The sequence below is a fragment of the Xiphophorus hellerii genome, chromosome 20, assembly GCF_003331165.1.
Source record: "Xiphophorus hellerii strain 12219 chromosome 20, Xiphophorus_hellerii-4.1, whole genome shotgun sequence".
In the NCBI taxonomy this organism is placed as follows: domain Eukaryota; kingdom Metazoa; phylum Chordata; class Actinopteri; order Cyprinodontiformes; family Poeciliidae; genus Xiphophorus; species Xiphophorus hellerii.
The window spans coordinates 25,149,043-25,176,389 of record NC_045691.1 but is presented as its reverse complement, the minus strand read 5'-3'; the positions used below and the strand labels follow the sequence as shown (position 1 = coordinate 25,176,389).

Here is a 27,347-nt window from a genome sequence, read left to right as displayed (position 1 = left end):
ACAAAGTTAAAACTGAGAAATTTCTCCCAATTTACACATCGGTACGTGAGCACAGTTTCATCTGAATAGAGCAGAGCTGGAAAAAGCAAACTAATTGTTCAGATTAAACCATTACCCCAGCTTTGGTTAATCTATCACCTCTAGTCAACTGTCTGTTTGGAGGGTTTTACGGATTACGGAGCCGATGTGCCAAAGCTAACTGGACTAATTAAAATAATGGAGCAGTCTGAGGCGTACTGCTGATCTGATTTGGCGTTCCGATGTGATCACTTATTGAGTAAATAAGTGAACCCCAGTGTACTACAACAGGAAGGAGATAATATTATTCCCCACTGTTGTGGTGGCTATATCAACAAACAAGACGCAGATGGGTCTTAATTATGCATACAGATTTATATTTGAATTGACTTTTATCTAAATGAAGGTGATGTTTGATAGTGAGCACACAGAATGCAGCTGGCATGCTTTGCAGAGAGATAATTGCTAATGTGAATTCTGAACTCTTGTCCCCAGACATGTGCATGCATGGTTGCTTATCATCCTGTTGCCCTGTGACGAACTGGTGACCTGTCTATGATCTACCCCACCTGTCAGGGATCAAGGGATGAACATCATGAATGTCCTGTAAAGGTCAGTCGTGGCGGAATGATATAAAACTATAAAACTATCTATTAAAGCAGCAGTATGCCACTTTTACAAAAAACGTGTATGTTAAAATCTTCATTGTTGTGACAGCATAAGACAGATAATCTGTGAATAAAATCGTGCTCCTCTGCCTTTTCCCACTACTAATTGCAGAAATACACCATTCAGTCAGAAACAACCAGTCAGAGCCAGGAGGAGGGCTTTAGTGCTGTCAATCAACCTCTTGTACGTGCCAACTCACTTCCTGCTTGCTCTTTGCTAAGCTACAGCTAATTCACCACAACATAGCCTGTCACCAATGCTAAGGCTAGTTAGCATAGCTATTGCTGACAGAGGATAGACAGTTTTTCTGTAACAGTAAGTTGTTTTTCAGCCATTGGCTCATTGAGCAGCATACAGGAGGTTGATTGACAGCGCTTAGACCCTCCTGCAGGCTCTGATTGGTTGTTTTTGACCAGGAGTGGTGCATTTTTGCAGACTGCAAAAGTAGTATTGGAAGGAGGTGGAGGAGCTCAGTTTTTTCGCAAATTATCCGTCTCATATTATACTGTCATGAAATAGTGACAGTTTTAATAAATATGGAAGAATATATTTTTGCTAAAGATACATTATGCAGCTCTGAACTATTAAAATGATAGTTTCTCTGTATTCAATGAGTACTTCTTAAAAATGAAATAATATATCTGTTATCTGGAAGCTCTATTGATGTGGCCCTGTAGAGTCTTGACATAACTGTGGTGGGCTGGATTTGGCCCACGGGCCTCGAGTTTGACACGTGGAATAAATAATGAAGGAATTTTTTAAAGGGATGCTTTTATTTACATTTTATGGTACTTTAATGACAAATTATATATGACTTTATTTACGTATAACCTTCAAGGACAAGTAGGTGTAGACAATGGATGTATGTTTTATTGACATTTTAATAAAAATGACAAGTGAAAAATGATTTAAAGTCCTCTAAAATCAATTTAAAAAACCGTTATGATAAAGCGAGGCATCTTGTATGTTCACAAGCTTTGTTGTTCTAAAGTTATTTTCCATTTGCAGAGCCTGTTTTACCATGTTGAGGTCAGCTGAATATATGATAAACATAAAAACTGTCATTTCTAGTACATTAACTAGTGCTAAGTTTCATAAGTTTTATACTAAAAAAAATAGATTTGAAAAAGTTTTATCTTTACATATTGTAATTGTGGTATTTATTTGTACGATGTTTTTATTTTAATTGCTAACATACCAGAATTTGCACATAACTTTGTCTATATGATGATATAATTTTAAAATATTAAATCAGGAGTTATTATCAGTGACTCGGTAGCTTTTTTTAAAATATATATATATATTTTTTACCACATACCTTAACATTTTACTCTTACTTGAGTAATTTCTTGGACGACTACTTTTTACTTTTACTTCAGTAAAAAATAGTTTGAAGTAGTTCTACTCACTCGACTACTTCAAGAGGCAGATGAGTTGGTCGGTGCTTTTACTTTGACACTTACCGGATGTTGACAGTTTAATTGACTAGCCAGCTGACCTACACGTGCGAAAGAAGAAGGCGAGGGTGAAGTTATGTCTAAAGCAAGTACGTATGCCAATACTGCGCTAAATGTAATTGCCTAATGTGTTTACGGTTTGTTTCACCGGTTTCTGTTTTTGGTCACAGAGCAGAAACGAGCTAAACGTCTTGGTTTTCTCGGGAAGTTTAAGGTAAGCAGCATCGCGGCTAACACTGCCTGTAGCTAACTTTACTTTAGGATTAACTTCATAATGCCTGTCACTAATATATATATATAATACCGTGTTTTTGACAAAAGGGTGTAGTTTTGACAGAAGTGTCATATTCCGTATATATTAAAAAAAATAACGTTTTAAGTCGAAATCCAAGCGCTAACATCGCTTATTGAGGAATATACATTGTTTAATGTATATTAAAGATATACATCTTTAATATGTATATAAAAGATGTATATCTTTTATATACATAAAAGATACTAGAAATAGGCTCTCAAAACAAATCTGCAGTTTCGCATAACAGCAGACACGTTGAGAACAACGAGTCTGTAATAAAAAAAGTTAACTGTAGAATTATTTCTATATACATACAGTACAGACCAAAAGTTTGGACACACCTTTTAATTCAATGAGTTTCCTTTATTTTCATGACTATTGACATTGTAGATTCACACTGAAGGCATCAAAACTATGAATAACACATGTGGAAATATGCACTAAACAAAAAAGTGTAAAACAACTGAAAATACCCCTTATATTCTAGTTTCTTCAAAGTAGCAACCTTTTGCTGTGATTACTGCTTTGCACACACTCTGCATTTTCTTGATGAGCTTCAAGAGGTAGTCACCTGAAATGGTTTTCACTTCATAGGTGTGCCCTGTCAGGTTAATAAGTGGGATTTCTTGCCTTATAAATAGTCATGAAAATAAAGAAAACCCATTGAATTAGAAGGTGTGTCCAAATTTTTGGTCTGTACTGTATATATATAATAAAGACTCCACTTAGGCACCAACCCTTTTAAGGCATTTGATCTCAATCTGTTGCTCCTTGTCCGGACTTGTGATCCCTTTAAAAGTAGTAAAGAACCATAATGTTGTTTTCAGACTAAAGATGGGCGGAAGACCGAAGGATCAGGGCCGACAAATAATAGCAAGCAGTCGGCTGTTTACCAGGTCAAGAACTCCAGGAAACCAGAGGATGTCAGGAAGCAAAGGGTACATTTTAATTGCTTTCAACTTATAATTTCTTTTTTATATGAGCAGTTTTGAATGCGATTACAGGTATTTATGCCATGTGCTTGAAAGTTTTATTATTGCTCTTTACCTGCATCGGCCTGCCAGAGACCAGAGACGTGTGGCACATTTAGACAGATAGAAACACATGTTGATAAATTAGCGTTGTCCATTTTAAATAAAAAGATATTAAATTTGCCATAATTTATCAAAAAATTCTAATAACATAAAACACACAGCTAATTCATTAAATCTGAAATAATACATTAAAATTAGGTCGATATCTTGATATGAACCATATTAGCAATATCCAATGTAGTTTGTAAGCAATAAAAAATAGTATTTTTAAATATTTCTTAATAGAAAGTATTTTATTCCAACAAATGCCTATTAGTTTGAGTAGTTTGATGTGTACCTTATTTTCTTTTGTTTAATATCTTCAAAGCATTTCAAAATACAAAAAAAAAAACCTGGTGTAAAATATGTATATTTAGAATATTGTAAAAGTACAAACAAACAAAACTGCTGTAATCTTTAGTTTGATGTGTTATAATGCTTCACCCTAAAATAAAATGACTGCACTAAGTATTTTAAAGCTTTGATATTCTCAGATGTAGTTGCAGTTAATCAGTCGGGTACTTTTAAGTGTTTTTAAACGTTAAAATAATACTGTTTCAAAAACAACTACAGAATCCATTTTGGTAGTATGTTGGTGTTAAATTATCAAATATATTTGAATGAAATTACAGTTTACTTAGCAAGGTTACATTTGATTTGTGTCTTTTTAACACATTAAAAATATAAGATCTGGTAATAGATCAGATTGTTGAAGGAGTTTCTGCTTTTCTGCTTTGGATTATTTAACATCTACTCGAATTCGGCATCAAGGGAGAGCTGGGAAGGTTAGGGAACTGGATTTGGCTGTAATCTGCGTCTCTTGTCAGCTTCAAGATCTCCAAGAAAAGCAGAAGCTGTCCAGAGAGCGTGAGATGATGAAGAGGAGAAATTTACAAACCTTTCAGTACGACATCCTACAGCGACAAAGAGAGTTTGAGCTGAAGGTATAAAAATCCCAGTCTGAAAGCTAATCAGATGCTGCATATTTCACAATTTGTGCCAAGTTTTCTTTTCTTTTCTTGTTGCCAAAGGAAACAGAGATGCAGAGTTTGGAAAAAAATGTAAACTTTGAAAATGAGAATTCAAGAAAGGCGTATTACAGAGAATTTAAAAAGGTAGGTTTCAGTCAATCCCCGTGTTAATAATTTTTTGAATAGAATAGTTTTATTAAAAGCATTGTGCTTTCTAAGGTCGTGGAGGCTTCGGATGTCATTTTGGAGGTCTTGGATGCCCGTGACCCTCTGGGCTGCAGATGCCCTCAGGTGGAGCAAGCCGTCATCCAGAGTGGAACCAACAAGAAGATCGTTTTAGTCCTCAATAAGATCGGTAAGAATGCTTTGTACCTGTGATTACAGAAAGGGTTCATATATATTGATATGCTTTTTATTTGACACATTCCTTGATTTCTAGATTTGGTATCGAAAGAAATCGTGGAAAAGTGGATTAAGTATCTCCGTAACGAGTTTCCTACTGTGGCTTTCAAAGCATCTACCCAGCAACAAACTAAGAACTTGGTAAGAATTAAGAAATAAGAATTTTAATCTTGTTACTGAACTTATAATGAAATATTTAGAGGAGCACTGATAAATTGGCCCAAAGTTCCTTACTTTGGGTGATCGACTATCGGCCGATACTTCATATCTACCTTCGCAAAGGTCTGAAAATCGGCCACTGTCCCCTTTTGCTCTGGCGTGACGGGGCTGACTGACAGACCCGTCCGCCAGGTTACATCTGCATGTGTATGGTTTAGAATAGTAGGGATGCACAATATATCACTATCTAAAATTGGTATCTGCTCATATTAGTCATTTTTAACATGTCAGTATCGTGTTGATATTAACAATCGATACTTGCATCAGTATCTTAACGTTGGTATCTGCCTTTGTTAGTCATTTTTAACATTGGGCTGATAATGACAACCCATTTTAACTTCCATCTTGCTCCCATATCTTTCTGGAGGAGAGGAGGTTGGCCTTGTGCTATTTGTTTGGTCATGTGACTGTTGGCTATTATTACCAGATTTCGATATCTGCCCATATCTTTGAATCGGTACATTCCTAAACAGTAGTCATCCATTCATCTGTTGCCAAAGCAATTTTGTTGCTCTAATTAGCGACTTTTCAGACAAAAGTATCGGTCGAAATCAGAATCGGCAGATCAGGTTTTTTAAACATTGGCGATCAGCCAGAAAACTGCAATCGGTGCACCTTTGGAAATATTAAAGCTGCTTTATTAAAGTTAATTGTATCACCAGTATGCATTCTGTTTTTTTTGTTTGTTTTTTTTTCCCGTGGGCAGAAACGCAGTAACATCCCAGTAACTCAAGCCACCTCTGAGCTCCTGAGCACCAGCGCTTGCATCGGAGCCGACTGCCTGATGAAATTACTGGGAAACTATTGCCGCAACCAGGACATCAAGACTGCCATCACCGTGGGAGTTGTGGGTAAGCTGCTGTGGTTTTAGGGTTCTCTAGATCTCTAATCTTAATTTCAGGCTTCACTCACTATAAGATGCATGCAAAAAAACCCAAACCTAACTGAATTCATGTATATTTCTGTTAGGTTTTCCTAACGTGGGGAAGAGCAGCTTGATCAACAGTCTGAAACGGGCGCGGGCCTGCAGCGTCGGAGCCACACCTGGGGTCACAAAGTAAGTGTGATGCTGAGCTCCATGTGCTAAATCAATGGCGTTCTGACTCCCAACACAACTGATTCCTTTGACCGAATTTAGCACGTCATCAAGTTGTTTGATTTTAGATGTGTTAAACCAGTGACAGACTGGCAATTGGACACCACTGCTCTAAACACTGAAATCTATTTACATTGAACAGAGTAACCAGTTCGTTCTGCTGCTGTTGTACCAACCTTCCAGACCTCTCAGGTTTTCTGGTTCTGGTTTTCCTCTAAACACATTGTAAATCTTTCGTTCACCCCCAAACAGAGTGTTGTTAAATGATGCCACAGTTAGCTGCATTATTTTTATCCATTCTATTTTAAAAAGATTGACTTCGAAAGACTGAATTAAGATCTGTGAATGACGCCACCACAACTTGAAGTGATAGTTTCACTTTTTTACACGCGGTTCGTGCTTGACTTGCAGCAAATAACTTTCTTGGTGTCTTTATTTAGGATAAACATAAACTACTCGGTCCCTGCTAGCGCTGCTATCAGGACAGTTTATAAGCAGCAGCCATATTGGATTTGGAGGTCAAGGCCGGTGGGAAACCCCAAAGCTTCTCACTTAAACTTGTGACTTCCAGAGGCGTTTAAGTTGACAGAGAAAAATCGATAAGCGGACTCTCTGAGCACAACAGTAGTCCTTTGCTGAAAAGTTTTTTATTTATTTTGGTCTTCAGGTGTCTTCAAGAAGTGCATTTGGACAAACATATTAAGCTCCTGGATTGTCCCGGAATCGTCATGGCAACATCAACAACCGACGCGGCAATGATCCTTCGTAACTGCGTGAAAATCGAACAGCTTGTAGATCCCCTTCCACCCGTCGAAGCCATCCTCCGCAGGTGTAACAAGGCCCAGGTCCGTCCCAGTGGCCCTCCACGGCGATTGACCCGTCGGTATCGCTTCTCAGTCGGTCAGGGCATTGACGGCGCCTTTATCTGCACAGATCATTGAGCACTACGGCGTTCCAGACTTCCAGACGGCTCCGGAGTTCCTGGCTCTTCTCGCCCGGCGGCAAGGCAAACTGAGGAAGGGGGGGCTGCCGGACACCGATAAAGCAGCTAAGAGCGTGTTGATGGACTGGACGGGGTGGGCGAACCAGACTTTTAAAACTCCTACCATTAATACTCAATCAGCGTTTGTTTGTTTGTGATTTCATTTAATTTCATGCAGAGGAAGGATCAGCTACTTCACACACCCTCCAGAAACACACACTCTGCCCACCCACGTCAGCGCTGAGATCGTTACCGAAATGGGAAAAGCCTTTGACTGGGACGAGCTGGAGAAAGGAAATCAGGAGGTTCTTGCAGGTAAACGGAGTTCAAGTCATTTACATTTTCAGAACATGTAAATTTGACCTTCTTAAAAACATTATTTTTATCAATTAATTATATAGATTTAACCTTTTAGTGCAATGAGTCGCTTTTTTTTTTTTTTTTACTCACAATACAAAGGTTCCGGCCAGAACTTTTGTATTCGCATGTTTCTGGTATGTCTGTAAATCTGATGCACAAGTCATAAACATCGACAAACAACTGCTATAGATAAAAAAAAATAAAAAAAAGCTGCTTCTCTTGGTCCACTGGAGTTAATTCTCGCTTGAAAATACAATCTATTGCTGTGTGGAAATTATTCAAAAAGGAGTTAGCCAATCAGTGAAGTTATGCAAGCCTAAAATGTCAAAGTTAAACGCGTTACAGCAGCACAGACGTTCCAATGCTAACCTCACCGTTCACAAATCAGGTGTTCCTGAAACACTTTGAAGCTGAACAGGTATACAATATGATCTGATGGTTGATCAGATTAAGAACAATAAATATCTTTATTGTTGCGCTCATTTGTCTATTGGGTCAATAGTTTTGCAGCAAAACGTGTTTTTGAATCGAAAATGTTGCTTATTTTGTTGATTCTATATAGTTTTTGATTAAAATGTGATTAATTACAGACGCTGCAATTAACTCAATAGAACATTTTAATCAAGTCCTGCTATCACAAACCTTATTTTACAGACTTTAAACCAGTGAGGTCCAAAGTAAGAGCAGGAATGGTTCTACCTCAGTTGTTTATCAAATGCTTAATTCCTCTTTAAGGGGGAACTTGTGTCACGTGAGAATGCCAGGGTGCCTGAGCTGCAAACATGTAGGAATAAATTGAGAGCCAGAAACATAAACTTGCACAGTTTTTGAGATATTCCTCAAGTGTTGAATTAATGCATCAAACCCAAGTGATTAAATAAATTTACCTACTGTAAATCTGTGATGATAATATGAGTTTGATTGCGTTTCATGTTCCTTTACTTCCAAGGATTTAATCTTTTGTCTTCTCACCCTACCTTAAGGATACCTGAGTTATTAAACGCCTAAGGGTTGCAGCAAAACACCATTGCAACCAAAGAGCTATTGGTTAATGTGTTTACTAGTTGTTTATCATCCAGATTTATACCAGGAACAGAGTATGGGCTGTGAAGGAAGCAGAACTTGTTCAAATTGAACAGAGTAATCATTATGTAGTGTATTATATACAATTGTGTGTTTTTCTTTTAAATGTGAAAAAAGAAGAATATGACACTATCAGGTGCACCATAAAAACTCTGTTAATGGGTATTAAGGCAATTATTTCAGGATTTTTGTTTGTATGTTTTCTGTTAAACCTTTTGAAGGCTTATTCCTGCATCTCTTTTATGTCTGCTAATAACATTAAATCTATTTTTTCCACACAAACTGTTTTGTTTAGTTCAACCATAAGATTTTTTTTCTTGTCAATCAGAGTCCTCTTGCCCTGACATCCAAATGGGATTTTGCATGGAAACTGCCGGAATGACGCAAGGGGGTCAAATCGAGTCACCTGACCCGGAAATGGAGGGAGGGTCTCTGGAAGATGAAGCCGAAACTATGGAGGATGACCAGGATTCAGAGGTGAGGTACACCTTTGTGCTTACAACTGAAATATTTATTCCTAGCCTCTCCTCAAATGAAAGTTATCAAGCCAACCCCTCTACATCCAAATAGTTTGGGCCGATGACGGTGGAGATAAAAGCCCAGAGAAAGACGGACCTCCCTGTGAAAGACGCGGCTCCCAAAGCTCCAAACTTGAAGGATATTGTGAAAGTAGATCCTCTGCAGCAGGGTCAGGCACTCCTAGCTGCCAACAAGAAGAGGAAAAAGCAGCAGAAAAGAGCCGGTTTGTATCATCATGTTTGGACCGTTTTCTTTAGACAGTAACAGTTGTAAATCCTGTATATTACCAAAAGGAAAAAAAAAAAAGCTAAATAGAAAGTACAGCGGCATGCTAAATTTAAGTTTTCATTCAAAATGTGACAATGTCTGTTCAGGTCAAGTGAACTTGGTGTCACAAAGCTGGTTCACTGTTTGGTGGCATCTATCACTATGGCAACATGTACAAGAAACGAACTCGTATGTCCTAAAATTAGATCTGTCTGTTAGAATTTTACATTTTTGTGACTGCTATCTCTAGAACAATAACAAGAGACTGTTCCTTGTTGTTATGCACATGCTAGGAGTGCATGTCCCAAATTGCATTCGAAACACGTTTCATTATCTGCACTGGAAGTCCACTTTGTGTGTGAGCTTGTTTCTTCTGACGCTGATTCCAGTATTTAAAAATCAAGACGCAGTCATTTTTTAAAATTAACTTGGTAGTTGTGCTTTAATTTACCTATTCTTTTCTTTTAGGATTCAGATAATTTCTTACGATGCAGAAGTGAGATGCTAAAGCAGCAGCTTCTTTTATCTACTGTAACGCTATAGATGTGGTGTTTGATTAACAGGAGGGTGTGATGTTATATTTGTCACACATTGATTCGCCGTAGACACGGAAACGCTATGCGACTCACAGATCCGCATTTTATCTCGTTTCTGCTGTTAATTAAAAGCAAAAAAATTAAAAACTCAACCAACAGTGGGTACTTTGATTCCCTATTTTAACTATTGTAAAAAAAAATGGATAAAAGTTAGGAACACATACTTTCATACACAAATGGAAATTATGTTGCAATTTATTAATTTTTGTTGGATTCTGACTATAAGCTCCATCAAAGAGAAAGCAGAATGTTTTCTTTCTTCTTTTTTTTTAATTTTGTGCCAATTTAAAAATGAGAATCTGACTCAACATGTCAGACCTAAAAGAAAAATAATAATCTGTATGGAGCAGGAAAAGCTTGACTGGTGCATGAGACTGAAACTTTCTAATATGTCAAGAAAAGAAGAAATGAAAATGTAAAAAAAAAAGAAGAAATATATATATATATATGTGTTGGTTGCACTTTGATAACATCAAACTTCTCCTGAATTACAGGTTGTGTGTTTTGTCACAAATATGCAGAATAATAAGCCATTAAATATTTCCTGAGAAAATGCTGAACGTGCTCCAACAGGTTTCTTAAGTTCAAGCCTCCCACTTAGGTAGAAGAAAATCTGTTACTGACTGAGCAACCACAGGGATGTGTTTTCCACTGTTGTGCAACTTGTTTTTGATTGTTGGTGTTGTGCTACTAAAGTTTCGTGTTGTTTTCTGTTTTTTTTAACAGACAAAATTGCTACCAAACTCTCGGACACACTTGCATCTGCAATGGACTTCTAACTCTCAGAGGACTTATCATGGGAATTGAATTAAAAAGAAAGTTAAACAATTCTTCGTCCTGTCTTTACTTTAACTATTACTTTAGTATACACATCATGTTATCATTTGGTGTCTTCATATTGTAAATGGAAATTACACCTACGTTATGGCAATTTTTCGTGCTTTACATGTCTATTTAGATGTCTTAAATGTTTAATTTAAAAAAAAAAAAAATCAGTTCTAAAGAGGAAAACTATTCAACTTGACAGATTTCGACAACTTCCGGGTAACGTCGGCGTGATGACCGACCTCGGCGCAACATAAACAACAGCTTGTGTCGAGGCTAGGGGGCTGCTCAGTTTGTAACCGCCGACACTAAAACATGGCAAAGAAAGCGGAGGTTTCCGGGAATTAATGGCTGTAATTATGTGAAATTAACACATTTGCTTGGTAAGTACATCTGACTCGACGGTATGTTTCTTAATTTAGAAGCCTTAACTTGTTGGGTAATGGTCGACTGCTGCTAGCTGACTTGCTAGCTGAGCGGCAACTTCCTATTTCTACCTAGCCGTTGCTCGTTTTAGTAAGAAAGAAAAAGCAACTAACGACGCTTTATTTTCTCGTTAAAATAAAAGAAGCGGACATAAAGAGTTTATAATGTGTGTACTGTACATTAGTTGTGTGTTTTTTTTATCAGCTGGTTGGCGTGGGCCCATCAGAAAGTCGGAGTTGTCAAAAAGAGCTCGGCTAAGTCAAGACGCCGAAGCAGACCGCTTAAAATAGAGATTACAAAACAGCTGGAATAAACTAACTACCGTCTGTGATGTTTAAACACATTTTTAACCAACACAAACAGCCACGTAAGGCATGTAACAGAAACCTCTGCTTTCGGAGAGGTACGCTATCATTTTTAGCGCACTTTTCAAGTGTTTTTACGTAACCAGCTAGCGGGGGGACGTAGCGCGCAGCCTGCAGCCTCTCAGCGTGGAACAGCGTGTGCTGAACTGTCTGGCTACAGAGAATGGCTCCGGTTTTATTTTTTTTTACTCCGAGAGCAAACTGTCCGTCTGTGTACAAAATGGAAAAAAAAAATGTAAAGGCAAAAAAATATTCCACTACTCTAGAGATTATGTAAGAACCCTGTGTTTAACTCAAGGATGAGATTATAAGAATAAATGTTTACTGAATCTCTCAAGTTCTTTACAGTAACTTGCATCAGTGAGTTAGAATCTCACTAAATATATCTAATTGAATTCAACAAGGATAGTTTCACTGCACACATTGTGATGTGTTTATAGCTTAACATTTTAATTTGATAATGAAAATTGTGGCAAATTGAGGTTGTAAGAAACCTGGAATGTCACTTCAGATTAATAATGAAATAGATTTTCTTTTTCATTCCGAAGTTGCCTGTGATCTACATAATTTACAAACTTGACAGAAAACTGCTGTTTGGTCAGAGCGGTTCGTCAAAGCGCAGTAATGGGGAAAAATAAGTGAAAGAGTAAAAAGAAAATGGCGAACAAGCAGCAGGGAAAGCAGCAGCTATTCTCCAGATGTTGACTGACCTATCCAGCACTTTGGGTTACAACTGCCTTCCCTATGGTAATCCACTCCTGAAACACAGAGGTCAGAAGTGAAGTGTTTCAGAGAAAGGACAGGACTGTTGCTCAGTGGTCCAAACTACTCTTTAAAATCAATGTCCCAGAGTCTGGAGAACGAGTGGAAAGGCACAGAATCCAAGTTGCTTCAGCTCCAGCGCGACGCTTCAACTTAGTGGTAATTTATTAAGTTCAGTGCCAACGCAGCAGAGGAATTTTACAGCACTTCATTCTTTCTCTCTGACAAGCTTTGTGAAGATACTGATTCTGTTTTGCAGCTAGACTTGACGCCCACCCGCCTCGATGATACCAAGACCTGCGTTGTTGACCACAGCGTCGCTGCGTGTCGGTCAAGGCCAGCTGAAAGCCATAATAATCAAAATGAGCAAGAATACATTCTCATTTTTGAAACGTATCACTCTGCGTGTAATTAAGCTATATAAAAAGTAGAACTTTAAAAAATGTAATTGCTCAAATAACAAAAACATTTTTTAACGAATCGAATATTTGACAATATTTTTTTCTGCCGTGCAGATGGTTAAAGGCGAGAAGAAATATTAATAAAGTCAAGACCTGAATGGGAAACGGGGGAAAAAAAAACCTAGAGATGCACAAATAGAAACTTTTCCTGGCAGATACCGATTTCTGGTTTTCTCTGAAGTCAGCCTGCCTGTGCAGATCTTGAGCAATTCCATTTTTCCCCCCCGCTAGGAACACATGAAGGAGAAAAATACAAAGAATCACAAAAGCTATCCCTTCATCAAAGCACATCTCCTAAACCCTTTATCTGTTTTTTTATTTTTATTATTAAACTGAAAACAAAAAGTGAATTGAAGAACACTTCAATGCAAGGAACAACAAGCATTTTTTTTATTATCAGACTAAGATTGTTTTTGACTCCGTCAGACTGGATGGCCTTGTGTCCGACAGCATCGCCTACATTTTTAAGAGAATAAGTTGATTTTATTGCGTTTCCATGGTGATGTGTGTTAATAGACGATCTGTTTTATTGATGCTGGAGTGATTCCAGCTACACTCATCTGTCATTAAAGCATCAGTAGTGGGTGATGAGAGGTCATCACAAACTTGTAGGTGATAATGTTCCGTTTTTACAGCTGAAATAGCAACACAGGAAGTTCAAAAGGGAGAAAAGTTCATTTAATTAGCTGGAAGTTGATCTGTTGTTTGGTTTTTACAGGGAGCAAAAAGTCAGTGATCTGTCAGGACTAAAAAAATTTAAAGTACCGTTTGAGCCGGTGTTGTAGTTCTGAAGAAGATAAGTAGAGTGTTTAGACCGTTTATATAGACATTTTAACATTATTTGACCAAATGACAGTCAACTAACTCTCCTTACACTGCATTAACAGTACGATTGAATTACGACTGAAATAGTTAATCGAATTTATTATTAATGTAATCAACTAATTTGTGGCGTAAACAGGCAAAAAAAACGTCCATTTGCTGAAAAAAACCCAACACAGAGACGTAATTCAGTGAAAACTGTGTAAAATTATACACATTTTGCATTTAGAAAATACAAAAACCCATTTGGCTGAAAAAGAAAACATCCCAGGTTATTTATCTAAACCTGGTTAAAATTGTGTAAAAAAAAAAAAAAAGCAAAAATAAAATAAAAACTGCATATTAAACACCTTTTACTATCCAATTGTTAATCAGTTAATCTAAAAATTAGCCTTACACTGCATTGATGTTAAGTCAGTCAGAAATGACTGAGGTTTTCTCATGTTGATAAAAGTTTTTTTTTATCCTTTGCTACAAATGATCAAGCAAAACTAAAGAAATTCTGTTAATGCAATTTATGCAAAATAAAATGTTTATTTTCCCAATTAAAAAAAAGAAATTTAACTATTTATTTACATATTTCATTGTGTTCCCAATATTTCATGAAGTGGTTGCACTTTATGAAATATTGATAAATTGTGCCAATTTTTTAAATCCAATTAATCATCAGAATAATTGATTGCTAGAATAATCATTAGTTGCAGCCACAGATTGAGCTGCATTGTAAGTCAGTGTCACTCTATGATTAGATTGGAGTGAATTGCAGCTGTTGTGTAAATATGTTATTAAAATGGCTTTAAAGCAAATATTACTCTATATACCACGTTAAGATCTCATTTTTCCCGTTTTTGCTCTCCAGCTCCATCCTTAGATCTTAATCTGTGTCCACCATGTCGTCGCGCGTGTTGCTGCGCCAGCAGCTGATGCGAGAGCAAGCCCAGGAGCAGGAGCGGCGCGAGGCCCAGCAGCAGGCCTCCGCCTCCCAGCTCAGAGCTTCCGACTCCACGCCAGCTATCTCCGTCTCCCTGCCGCCCAACGCTGCTCGGCCCCCGCCGGCGCAGGTGCCTGTGGAGGTGCTAAAAGTAAGAGCCAGGCATTTATTTGTTTTTTTTATTAATATGTAACTGTCATTGATTGAACAGTGTGTCATCTATCTTTTCTTTAAAAAAAAAAACCCACAGCGTTTAAGAGCATGAATTTATGTTTGTTTCACCGCCTCAGCAGCAGTGTGAGCTAACTTCAAACTAAACTAATTCAAGAGTAAATTCAATGACTTGGGACAAAGCTGCTACTTTTAACTCAAAATCTACTCACAAAAATGTGAGATGCAACACAAAGTGATCATATTTTCCAGGCCCTCTGGTTTCTTTCTGTTGTCATAGTAACTAGAATCACATCAGCTCTATGACTTACGCTCCACAATACACCCGAATCTGCTTGCAATTGCTTTATTGAACCCTGGCTAATTACAGGAAGTGTTTTCATAGAAAGATTGACCCTTTTATTGCTGCAAACTCAAAAAAAAAAAAAAATCTGTTTTCTTCAATTGAGCCTGAAATAATAAGCAAAGCGGTTCCCTTTCATTTAACAAATAAAAATATCTGATACCTTTATTGGTTGATTTAAAATAGTTCGGTTCAATTTTAGCTTTTAATTGTACATTATTTGGCTCCCATGGGAAAAAAAAAAAGTTTGAACACCCTCAATCTAAAGATTTTTGTTATGTACGACACGTATCTGAAAACTCTGTAAAAGTTTTCAGAGGATCCACTTTTGTTGTTTTTATTTCCTTCCTGGTTTTGCAGTCACCCGTTGCTCATGTCTCAAGCAGGAAAACAATAACAAACCAAGTTAAAAACATGCAATTCCAATATGTTTGCATCATTAAATCTTTTTTTTTTTCTTGTCACAATGTTGTGGGTTCATGTGGGATTCCGAGCGTTTAAACCTTTGAAATGTTCCAGGTGCAGACGCACTTGGAGAACCCCACCAAGTACCACATCCAGCAGGCCCAGAGGCAGCAGGTGAAGCAGTACCTCTCCACCACTTTGGGGAACAAGGCGGTCACGCAGTCGCTCGGCGTGTCCCCCGTGCACCAGTCCAGTTCGGCCCCCGAAGTCGGCCCCTCCGCCAGCAGCGCCCCCAACAGCCCCATGGCTCTGCTGAACATCGGCTCGAACAAGGAGGAAGTATGGGAAATTCCTACGTTTTTCACTCTGGGTTTCGTTTTTATTCCTCCCGCAGCGGATTGCACAACGCCGCCCGTCCGTTGTTGTTTCTGCAGATTCGCCGAATGTGTTTTGAGGAAGTTAATCGCAGGTCGCCCGGCTCCTTTCTAGTTTAAAGGCTGCGTTTGCTCGGAGCTCCCACCGGGACGATGCGTGCCTCCTGTTGTCGCATTCTCGTCGCTCTGTTGTCACAACAGGATGTTAAATGTTGCACCTGCAGCTGAACAGAACCACGCAGCTCCGTCTGTGAAGCCGAGCTCCGCTTCATGTCGCCGCCGTTTTGCTCCCGGAATGAATTTGACGGAGGCCTTTTCTCTCTCTCTCTCTCTCTCTTCCCGTCCAGATCGATGATGTGATCGACGACATCATCAGTCTCGAATCCAGCTTCAACGACGACATCATCACCTTGATCGACTCAGGTCTTCAGCTGCCCAGCACGGTATGAAGAACAATGCTGTTTGTTCTGAATGCTTCCTGTTCGACATTTCCCTCAGGACCGACAGGTTATTCTGGTTTCCGCGCGGTATCGTAGCCCTCAGAACCCGGGTCCTGAGTGGTTTTTCCGCGAAGGGAACTCTCTCTTTCACGTGTGGAATTCAGAAGCTGTGGGAGTAAATATACATTTGTGGCACTCGCTTACGATTCGTCACAGAAGCGCTGCCTGGGCGGGCCAGAGCCGTCACAGGCCCGCCCAACGAGGGGAGGCGAGTCCAAGTGGATTGTGTCGACTATTAAAAACGCAGCAGCAGGCTAACTGATAACTAGGGGTGGGGGAGAAACTTGTAGGATAAATTGAATAATGAGGATTATGGTGATGCTTTTGGAGGACCAGAAAAGGAAACAAGCCGAGGTAAACGCTCCAAACTTTAATGTTTTAAAGCTCCTGCGATGAAGAGCAGCTTTCAAATTGAACAGCAGTTTCATTTTGAAGTTCCTTACGTGTCGTCGGTTCAATAGATATTTCCTTTTTTTTGCTCTCATCGACTATTCGCTGCATGCATGGTAACATGTTTGCCGTTGCTGCAGCTCCCGGGAAACCTGCTGGATGTTTACCACAGCCCTGGAATGGCAGCTCCTACTCTCACTGTCAGCAACTCCTGCCCTGCTGACCTTCCACAAATCAAAAGGGAAATCACCGGTACGGAGCTTGCTTGCATTAACTTCTGTCTGCGTCGTCATGAAACTTTCATTTAACGTGTCTGATTCCACTACAAAACTCCTCTTTCAGACACCGATGCCAAAGCATTATTGAAGGAAAGGCAGAAGAAAGACAACCATAACCTCAGTAAGTCGCCCCGCAGTGTTTGAGTCTCTTTGAATCAGAGTTGGGCTGGAACGACTGATGAAATAATCATCAACTAATTTAGCAATCAATTAATAGTTAACTGGAGTAAACAGACTATTAAAAAAAGCTATTTTCTGAAAAAAAAGCACACACACACAAAGTCAAAGCAGTAATTTAGCTAAAACTGTACAAAAAATATATATTTTTCATTTAAGATAAAAAAACCCAACTTTTTCTTTAAAAATGCTCTACCCAGAACTCTTTGATTTTTTTCATGTTAATGTTAGAAGTACTTTTTTAGCTGCACATGCATCCTTTGCTACAAATGATCAAACTAAGCTAATGGAATGATACATTAATGCAATAAAATGTTTCTTTTCCTACTTAAAAAAAGAAATTGAATAATTTCGTTATTTGCATTTTTAGTTTGTTTGTTTTTCGTAAAAAATCTGCAGAATGTGCCAATTTTTTTAACCTTTTCGCTGCAGTCGAGCGGAGGCGACGATTCAACATAAACGACCGAATAAAGGAGCTGGGTACTCTGATCCCCAAAACGATTGACCCGTAAGTTGCTAAAAGGAACAACTTATTTTCCTTTCTCAATAAACATTACAGTTGTGTCTTGTGCAACTGCATTTAAATTATTATTTTTTTCTTTATTTGGGCCTGACAGGGAGATGCGTTGGAATAAAGGGACTATCCTGAAGGCCTCTGTGGACTACATCAGGAAGCTACAGAAGGAGCAGCAGAGAGCCAAGGATGTCGAAATGCGCCAGAAGAAGCTGGAGCAGGCCAACCACGTTCTAATGTTACGCATCCAGGTCTGAGTTTGCGCTCTTCAAAGCATTCACTGTTGGCACACTTGTACACACGCGATCGTTGCGGCGAAACCAGACGGCGGCAGCATCACGCAGAGACGGGAAAGATTTAAGACCGGTGCGGAGGTTCACCTTCCAGCAGGACAGGCGCGCTAAACGTGCAGCCAGAGCTGCAGCGAAATGTTTTAGGTCAAAACGTATTCATCTGTTGGGAGCCTAGTCAAATCCAAACGTAAATCCCGTTGATAAAACACGGCATTTGCAAATTGCGGAGCCACTCTGCCTCTGTTGTTAGAGTAGGGCTGGACAATAAATTAATAACAATATATATATCGCTATAGATACGTGATTGATATCAATAGTTATTACAACTGACTGATTTTCAGTATTCAATATATAGAACATTCACTGAACTCTGATTCAGAGCCGCACAGCATTCTGGGAGAGTGAGGCAGAGGAAAGGCGCCAGCCACTCAGCCCCTGTTAGATGTTGCTATAGGTCGGTGACATCACCTAACTAAGCACTTTGAATTGCCTTGTTGCTGAAAATGTGCTGTATAAATAAAATTACCGTACCGTACTACCCAACTCACTTCCTCTGAGGTTGCTTAGCAACAACTTATTCTGTAACTTGCGCAGCAGCAGTACCTCATAACTGCTTCAAAATAAAAATAAAAATGTGGAAAAGACACAGAACAACACGTCACTAGTGTGGAAGCATTTCAGATATAAACAAAAAACGATTAAATAATTATTGATATAAAAAATAGTTGTTATTGATTGATATGAAAGACTTTAAGTCGTAGTAGGTTTTTCAGTCGTATCAGAGGTTGAGTTATTTTGCAAAGATAAATGTGCAAAGCCTTCAGTTAAATAAACACAGAGACTCGGCAGCCATACGTTAAGTGGAAGCTGATCCCACACTGTTTGTATAGAAATCAAGCCACAGGTTGTGGATTTTTATTTGTAATTGTACTTTTGTAAGGAGCTGTACGTTACAGTCCTAAAACATCTATCAAACTTTCCTTTCTTTAATTAGAAGTGGATTTATTCATCACAGTGTCGTTCTCACATATATTTCTTCAGGAACTTGAAATGCAGGCACAGCTCCACGGACTGCCAGCCTCCCAGCAGCAGCAGCAGGCGGCGCCCCACGGCGTCCAGAACCCCGGCGCCGCCTCCACCCTGAACCTCTCGGCTCTGAGCGCCATAGCGCAGCCGCTGCCGGCCTCCTTCCTCTCCCCGCCCTCCTCCGACTCCCCCGCCGGCGTCACCATCAGCAGCCCGCTGGACCTCGGCAGCCTGAGCTTCGCCGAGCTGGACGACCCCGCCTCCTCGGCGCTCTACCCGGACGTGGGCCTGGGGGACATTCTCATGGACGACGGGTGCGCCCTGTCCCCGGAGAGGATGGGCGAGCCGCTGTTCTCCCCACTGTCACCAGGTGCCTCTAAAACCAGCAGCCGCAGGAGCAGCCTTGAAATGGACGAGGACTTGTGATGGGTTTCCATAGCGATCAGAGATGATCTAGGAAGTGCAGTCTATCCCTAATAACTAAAGTCTATTTATAGGACTGAAAAGAAAAAAGTTCAAAGCGATCATAGAAAACTAACTTAATATTGAATCAGAAGATTAGTTATTGAATTTATTATAATTTTTTTTCCCCATACATATTGTTCCTATTGGGAACAGCTTAAATGATTGTCTAGGTTTATAAATGCAATCTTATTAAATTGAATATTATATATTAGTGAAGTGGACCTTTAGCATTAAGAAATTCAGTAGTTTTCAAGATGAATTCAGAGATTTAAAAGGGACGTCTTGCTTTTATTTTTTTTCTAAATTTATTATTATGATGAGAAAAGCAGTGAGGATTCACCGGCATCGCAAACATACTAAGAGATGCCAACAATTCAGTACAACTTTTCATTTTAATTTTTGTTTCTTCAACTGACTGGAATCAGGGTTCGTCGTTCGCTCCTGTTGGTTGTCTCACCAGCAGCTACAGAAGGGATCTTTTAAATGAATTGGCACATTGTGAAATATTTACTGCATTTTGTACATAAGAGTATTTTATTTTGAGCAATTTTATTGCACCTTACTTTTAAGGCAGTCTATGCATTTTATGAGAGCTAGTGGACTGCTTCTAGGCCCGGTCGCATGTTCTCGTGATAACAAAGCCGTACAACCTACTGGTTTAGCCAAAGCAGGATTTCTTCCACGTTTTATTTTTTGAGTTGATTTACTTAGTAAACGCATGAGTGTCTGAGAAGAGAACAATTTTCCAACAGTACTGTAGCTCATAACTTTTTTTTATATACATATACCTGATAGTTTGATAAATGCTTTTTCATGACTAATATCTATTTTTGTCTTTAACCTTCTATGATCACTGAATGACCTTCACCAGTTGGCATGTTTTACTCCGATTGTTTTACTTTGCGATATCATTTCTGATCATGCTTTAATAATGCTCGCTGTATGTACTACAGAGGGCTTTGACTCTTTAAAGAAAAAACAGCTACTAGTTTCACTTCAGCACTGATTAGAAAAATGGACGATTAAGAGGAACCTGCAGGTAAACTCTTCAGTAAAGTAGGCGCAAATATTAAGAATTGTATTTAAATTTTAGTTATTTTTCTGACACCGGCTTGCTTTTTCTGTTCAGCAGGCGGCTTGTAGCTCATCGTTCAAAAGTTGGAGCTAGGTCTATTTAAAGGTGCTCTACACCAAAGCACACTTCCTCTCCTCTCATGTTTTTTTTTTTTTTTTTTTTGCATATATGCAACTATTATCTACCACATGTTCTCCTCTGGTGTGTGTGTGTGAGAGTTAAAACTGACTGTTAAACACAAACACGTGCGTGTTGTCCCCCTCCCGGTAATTTGGCTTTTGTTAAAAACGTTAACAAATAAACGACTTTCTGCGACTCGTGTCCGTCTCCTGTTTCGACGCGACGCGTCAGTGGTAGAGCATTTGAGAGATCTCCATGGCGAGGTCCAGGCACTCCGTGGCCGGGAGGCAGACGTCGCAGCCGGCGCAGTCGCAGAGGAAGCGGCGCGCGCCGGCGCACGGGCCGCAGGGCCGCGTGAGCTCCAGCAGAGGCCGCAGGGCGCCGGGCTCGCAGCCGAACAGCGACGAGCACAGCGAGCAGAAGCACACGGTGCACCCTCGGAAGGTCTCCGTTAGACAGTCCACGGGCCGGCAGAAAAGGCAGCCCAGCAGGATGGCGGCACACAGGTCTCGAGATGAGGAAGACAAAGTTAAAAATGAGACGCGAGCCAAAGGGGAACGGTGCAAATTGAGCCACCAACATTTGATCAAATATAAAACTCGGTGGCCTACGACTTATTCGGGAGTTGGTCACCTATAATACTGCTTTTCAACAGTGACGCCGCTAGGGAGGACTGAGGGGGGCCTCAGAAAGTTGGAGGGTAAGAAAAAAATTGTAAAAATATTAAATTTTATAAAGTTTTTTTTTTTAACTTAAATTGTTTTTAATCATAATTACGTTTTTAATGAAATATAAGTTAAAATTATTCATTTCTATGTTATTTTTGACTGGCATCACGCTACTATATTAAGCTAGCCCAGCAAGCAAGAAATGGAAAAGTTCCTGACGAAGAATAGGCCAAAGGAAGCAATCAGCAGCCTTGCTATGGAAGATCCTAATGCAAATAACCATAAGAACTTTGGGAATAACATGAAAGTTGATGTGATTAATATAAAATATTACACATTTTCTTATAACCAAATACCAATAAAAAATATTTACAAAAAACACCCGGCTACCTTACCACTTCCACCTGCCTCGGTGTGAGCAGACGAGGTTCCCAGGCTGTCTTGTACTCTGGTTTTGGTGAGTGTTTGGCTCACATCAGGGAGTTTGCGGATCTCCGTGAAGGGCGGCAGCAGGGAATGTAAAGGTTTCGGCTGGCGTCGCTCCACAGAACACGAGGTGCAGATGTACACAGCTGTGGTGGATCCACTCTTGAAGTGAATCTGCACATCATGTTCCACAGCGGTCGCCTCTGTGTAAAAGAACACAAACTAACAATAAGCAGCAGAAAGGCCTAGCCATAAACTGTATTGATGATCTTACTTCTTGTCTGATTTGGTGTTACAATCACAGAGACTTCAGCTGAAGACAGTTCCATGTCCTCAGTGGAAATGTGTTGTGACATACTGTTGACTTCAGTAAAAGACCCTGGAAGATGAGACATCGTTGTTCCATTTCTCACTGTAAAGTTCGTCACATGCTCCTGTTAAACGTACCCGTTCGATCCGCAGCTTCAGCGTCTGACTCTGAGGCCGCGGTTTGTGAGTACTGGGACGTCAGTATCTCGTCGTCTTCTTCCTTCCTGTCTCCAGTCACCCCTCTGAAAATCTGCCTGTCATCCATTGAAACGTTCAGTCTGAGGAACAATCTGCCTTGCTCTGTTAAAGAAGAACGAGGGAGTGGAAATGTTCACACTTTATTCATGTGTTTTATTGGGATTTTAAGTGAAAACTGAGCGGTCGGCATCAAAAGAGTGTTCAAAAGAAGCAATCTTCAGTCAGAGGTCTCTTTACATTTGTAGCAACACTGACTACAACTGGAATTAGTTCCTGCCCAAAACATCACCATCCACAAAATGCTTTGAAAATACTTAGGTAATGTGAGATACAACTGTATTTAATTCCCCTTTAGAATAAATATAGTATTTTTCAATTACAATTTTGAGAACTAAAACCAAAATGCACGGCAAACTTTTGAAGAACATATATTATTTGCTGCTAAAATTCTAATACAGACAAAAATCTTGCTTCTAATATGACAAAATGTAAAAAATAAAATAAAGTGGGCATGCACACAGTTGTAAAGTACTGTAAATGTGTACCCACTGGATACACAAAGAAATGAGATGTCTGCATTGAGTGTGTCACTTAAGATTAATATTTTAGTTACATCCTGCAAGTTAAATTAAGGAAGCTGTCAAAAGGAGAATAAAGATATCGACACGCCGATCTGACGCCGTATGTCAGATCAATAGCTGAGGTTTCTCAGCTGTTAGTGATGAGTAGACAACTTGCAAATGGGAGTGTAGTTAATCTATTATTCATCTCCATTTTGCCCACATTTGAGAAGCAGATGAAATAGAGCGCACGGACATCCTGACAGCTCTGTGAGCATCGCCGGTCATGCACGCAAAGAATAATCATCCATGTTTTTCTGCTCACAAAGTGTTTAATAACACGCAATTAGAAAATTGACATCTGTAAGGCACGCTATGCTGTATTGTATAGATTGTGTCAAACTAAACCCTAACCCTACCCTAGCCTCAATCTATTGAGGCTAAAATTCACAGCCTCAAGAGATTAACATTCAGGGCCATGCCCACTAACTACAGCTGCCCATGTCCACAAGTTTAAAAATATTAATATTGCTTCTATTCATTGACTCAGATCAGCCCACGATGTGCTGTTTATCCGTCTGTTTTGCTGCCTGTCGGAGATTCGTAGTGAATAAATTGTACTTACAACCGTTTCCTCAAAAGAAGACATTCCAGGGTGAAGCCACCATCACAGGTCCATCAATCAGCGAACTGTCAGAGGAGCAACTGTAACTTTGCAGTAAAGCCTCTCTTCTTTTTTCCCCCCTTCCTTTCTCTCTCATCCGCCCGCACTCTCTTGCTCTCTTAAACACACACACATACACAGTCCAGGCATACACAACTTTCTTTAGTAAGTCCATCCATCCATTTTCTGTTCACCATTGTCCCTAATGGGGTCGGGAGGTGCTGGTGCCTATCTCCAGCTACGTTCCGGGCAAGAGTCGGGTTTCACCCTGGACAGGTTGCCAGTCTGTCGCATTCTTTAGTAACTCTACGCATTTAAAAAAAATAATTATTTATTTATTTATTTTTTTAAACAAATAGGAGATTTTTGCAAGCGCAACGACTATTAAAAAGGCTTTGGAGAAATTATTTCTCTTCAGTTCAAACACATTGATTATTATTTTTGTGAAAAACATATTAACTCTCAAATTCCTCCTGTTTGTTGTTGCTGTTTTTGTCACAGTCACATTTTTCAGATCATCAAATGCATTTCAACATGTGATAGATGGTATGAGTAAAGATCAAATTTAGTTTTCTAATGATAATTTCTCTGGTTAAATAAATAAACGTGCGTCTTTTACATCACTCTGGAGGAAGCTTGGTTCACTCTTCTCTCCAAAGTTACTTTAATTCAGTTAAAAATTACTCCACAGGATCTCAAATTTAGATTTAGATTTATTTCCTAATTTTGATTACATTGCCTCCTTTTCTTCTTTTAGCTGCTCCAGGGTGGACTTGCTGGTGTGCTTCCAATAATTTCTTGCTTCCCGTTATGTTTGAACTGTAGTCTGTGATGAACTGATGATTTTGGGAGAGAACAGAATTTACTGTTATAATATTTATGGCAAATTGAAGAAGCAAAGCAGACCCCGACGGTCATGTTTAACTCTTGCTATGATTTTTTTTTGTTTTTGCTTTTGCAAACATAAGATTTAGACTTAGAAATATATATATTTTTATATCACTTTCTTTTAACTCTAGAGACTTTGTTTCTACTCTCTGATCTCAATTTTTTTTTTAGATAAGGGTGTGATGTGTTGACTTTTGAGAATTTTTTTAGCCTATTTTATGTTGTCAGGTGGTACAAAAGAATATTAGGATTGCTGTGGAAAAAAACAAAATAAATTTTAGAATTTAATTTTAGAATTCTAAAAAAAAAAGCGTCAGAATTTTTCAGCCTGTTTTCAAGAGATGATAATTTTATCAAATAGGATCAAATTCGCAGTAATTTTATTTAGAAGTGCATTTCCAAGGTAGGCCAGCAGATGGCAGTACTTTAGGACTGATTGCTTATCAACTCCCATAGAAAAATAATGTTTTTCCAATGGTATCAATGACATCAGCAGTGATGTCATCACTCTATGATACCACAAAGGAATTCTGTCTTGACTGTAGCTCACAGACAGAGTTTTCTCAGACCTGTTCCTCAGTTCTATCGCGACAGATCACTCTTCAGAGCAAGTTCGAAATTAATCGAAACGAGCGGGATATCGATTCCAGATATTACACGCCTTTCAGAGAAGAAAGAATTTACCAAAACATCGACATGGAGCAACAACAGATTGCTTGTGAACATGAAGCTTTTCCAGCTGAGCTTTCATGGGTCGACATGGTAGACCTCAACATCCAAGTCGACTACGACGCTGTCATTTTCCCTTTGGAAGAAGACACAGACAGCCCCATTAAGCCGGAAGATGAAACAGCAGAGATCCAGGGGGAATCAGGTCCTTCCGGCGACTCTAAGAGTCCAACATCATTGGAAGTCGAGCAGGAAACAACTCCCTCTGCTGGCTTCAAGATTACCCCCACAGTGGAAGTCGTGGAAGAGAAAAGCCAAGAAGTCATCGATCTGACAAAGCAGGTAGACGATCTTAAGAAACAACTGCAGAGTAAGACTTTTGATCTCCATGAGGAAAGAGACCGAAGGATTGCATGTCAGGCTGAAGTCAAATCACAGCAGGAGGAGATTGAGAAACTGCAACAAATGGTAGTAAAAGAACATCACCTGCGAGTCAAACAGGAAGATGAAAGAAACGTACCAGAGATTAAAGCTGTATCAAAGGTTTCTTGCTCTACCAAAGTTACAGCCGACAAGAGCCTTCTTCAACAGCTGGAGCACTTCAAGTGGGAGGCTGAAAAATACGCCTCCCGCAATAAAGGGCTGATAGAAGTCATGGTTGAGGAATATAGAGTGAGACTTAAATATGAGGAGCAGCTCAAAAGTCACACTGAGCAAGCTTCCAAGTTCAAAGAACAGGAGGAAACGGTGAAATCTCTGCAGGGTCAGGTTGCAGACCTGAAGGTGAAGTTAAAACTTGCTCTGGAAAACAACCATCCTAGAGTTTCCACCCAACCAGAGGTCACCATGCAAACAGAAGGCTCCATACAAACAAAGGAGACCAAGGAAAGACAGACCTTCCATCAACCAGGGAGGTCAGAGGAAAGACAGACCTCCAATCTACCAGGGAGGTCAGAGGAAAGACAGACCTTCCATCAACCAGGGAGGTCAGAGGAAAGACAGACCTCCAATCCACCAGGGAGGTCAGAGGAAAGACAGACCTCCAATCCACCAGGGAGGTCAGAGGAAAGACAGACCTCCAATCTACCAGGGAGGTCAGAGGAAAGACGGACCTTCCATCAACCAGGGAGGACAGAGGAAAGACAGACCTTCCATCAACCAGGGAGGTCAGAGGAAAGACAGACCTTCCATCAACCTGGGAGGTCAGAGGAAAGACAGACCTCCAATCCACCAGGGAGGTCAGAGGAAAGACAGACCTCCAATCTACCAGGGAGGTCAGAGGAAAGACAGACGTTCCATCAACCAGGGAGGTCAGATGAAAGACAGACCTCCAATCAACCATGGAGGTCAGAGGAAAGACGGACCTTCCATCAACCAGGGAGGTCAGATGAAAGACAGACCTCCAATCCACCAGGGAGGTCAGAGGAAAGACAGACCTCTAATCTACCAGGGAGGTCAGAGGAAAGACAGACCTTCCATCAACTAGGGGTCTCCATGCATAGCCCGGCTCGGCCTTTGTGCCGACCCACACCCAGGTTGCAAAGAGAGGAGTCCACGCAAAGCCAAACCTCCACACAAACATGGAGGTCCCAGGAAAGACAGACGTCCATGCGACCAACCTCCACTGGTTGCATGGAGGGCCTTCGTGTTGGCGTTGGCCTGAAGGCCAGTCTGTGCCCGGCTCGGCCTTTACGCCGACCCACACCCAGGTGGCACTAACCTAGGCCACTATCAAAACCCAGGTTTTGCTAAAACCCGGCGTTAATTAATTGATTAATTGGTCTCTCTAAATTGTCCTAAAGTGTGAATGTGTGTACGCAAGAATAAGTGTGTTAGATGGATGAATATTTGTTAAAAGTGTCTGACAGTAAAATATGAAACAGAGAATCTATGAAAATCATCTGGCTCTGCTACTGTCCAGAAACAACCAATCAGAACCAAAACGTAAACCTTTGGTTCTGATTGGTTTCTAATGTGTTGAATGTGTCTCAGCATATTCAACACATTAGACTGCTAATGTACTGCAGCTACGCAGAAATGAAACCCAACATTATATCATCATTGTTTATTTATAGAATGATTTAGAAAAAAACATGTTTGTCAAAACTATTTAGACCCATATTAAAACTTTGCATTGATTTCCCTTCATTTTAGTTGCTACAATTTTGCCTAACCCAGACATTTTCCCTAACCCTAAACAATACTAGTCTATTCCTAACCCTATCATTAACTAAA

General features: G+C 39.8%; 3 protein-coding genes across 4 annotated transcripts; 2 read left to right on the top strand and 1 right to left on the bottom strand.

Moving 5' to 3' along the window:
• The first annotated feature begins 2,142 nt into the window (after nucleotides 1-2,142).
• On the top strand, nucleotides 2,143-10,835 carry gnl3l (G protein nucleolar 3 like). The gene is made up of 15 exons (XM_032549639.1): nucleotides 2,143-2,233; nucleotides 2,315-2,358; nucleotides 3,267-3,377; nucleotides 4,340-4,456; nucleotides 4,544-4,627; nucleotides 4,703-4,838; nucleotides 4,923-5,026; nucleotides 5,811-5,955; nucleotides 6,074-6,161; nucleotides 6,868-7,045; nucleotides 7,134-7,276; nucleotides 7,361-7,497; nucleotides 8,954-9,102; nucleotides 9,196-9,367; nucleotides 10,734-10,835. Exons 1-15 carry the CDS (start codon nucleotides 2,221-2,223, stop codon nucleotides 10,784-10,786), a joined length of 1,674 nt encoding a protein of 557 aa, XP_032405530.1. The 5' UTR covers nucleotides 2,143-2,220; the 3' UTR covers nucleotides 10,787-10,835.
• A 210-nt stretch (nucleotides 10,836-11,045) lies between these two features.
• Nucleotides 11,046-20,925, top strand: tfe3b (transcription factor binding to IGHM enhancer 3b). Of its 2 annotated transcripts, none has more exons than XM_032549642.1 (9): nucleotides 11,046-11,215; nucleotides 14,528-14,750; nucleotides 15,633-15,857; nucleotides 16,240-16,335; nucleotides 16,923-17,034; nucleotides 17,125-17,181; nucleotides 17,670-17,745; nucleotides 17,855-18,002; nucleotides 19,086-20,925. In XM_032549642.1, the coding sequence occupies exons 2-9, from the start codon at nucleotides 14,559-14,561 to the stop codon at nucleotides 19,494-19,496; spliced, it is 1,317 nt and encodes a 438-aa protein (XP_032405533.1). In that variant the 5' UTR covers nucleotides 11,046-11,215; nucleotides 14,528-14,558; the 3' UTR covers nucleotides 19,497-20,925. The 2 variants fall into 2 exon arrangements, with proteins under 2 accessions (XP_032405533.1, XP_032405532.1); XM_032549641.1 differs by having other exon boundaries at nucleotides 17,846-18,002.
• On the bottom strand, nucleotides 20,753-22,398 carry LOC116710416 (uncharacterized). Its single transcript, XM_032549439.1, has 3 exons — nucleotides 22,272-22,398; nucleotides 21,794-22,027; nucleotides 20,753-21,337 (listed from the first exon to the last, which is right to left on the bottom strand). The coding sequence occupies exons 1-3, from the start codon at nucleotides 22,396-22,398 to the stop codon at nucleotides 20,958-20,960; spliced, it is 741 nt and encodes a 246-aa protein (XP_032405330.1). The 3' UTR covers nucleotides 20,753-20,957.
• Between the last annotated feature and the right edge of the window lie 4,949 nt (nucleotides 22,399-27,347).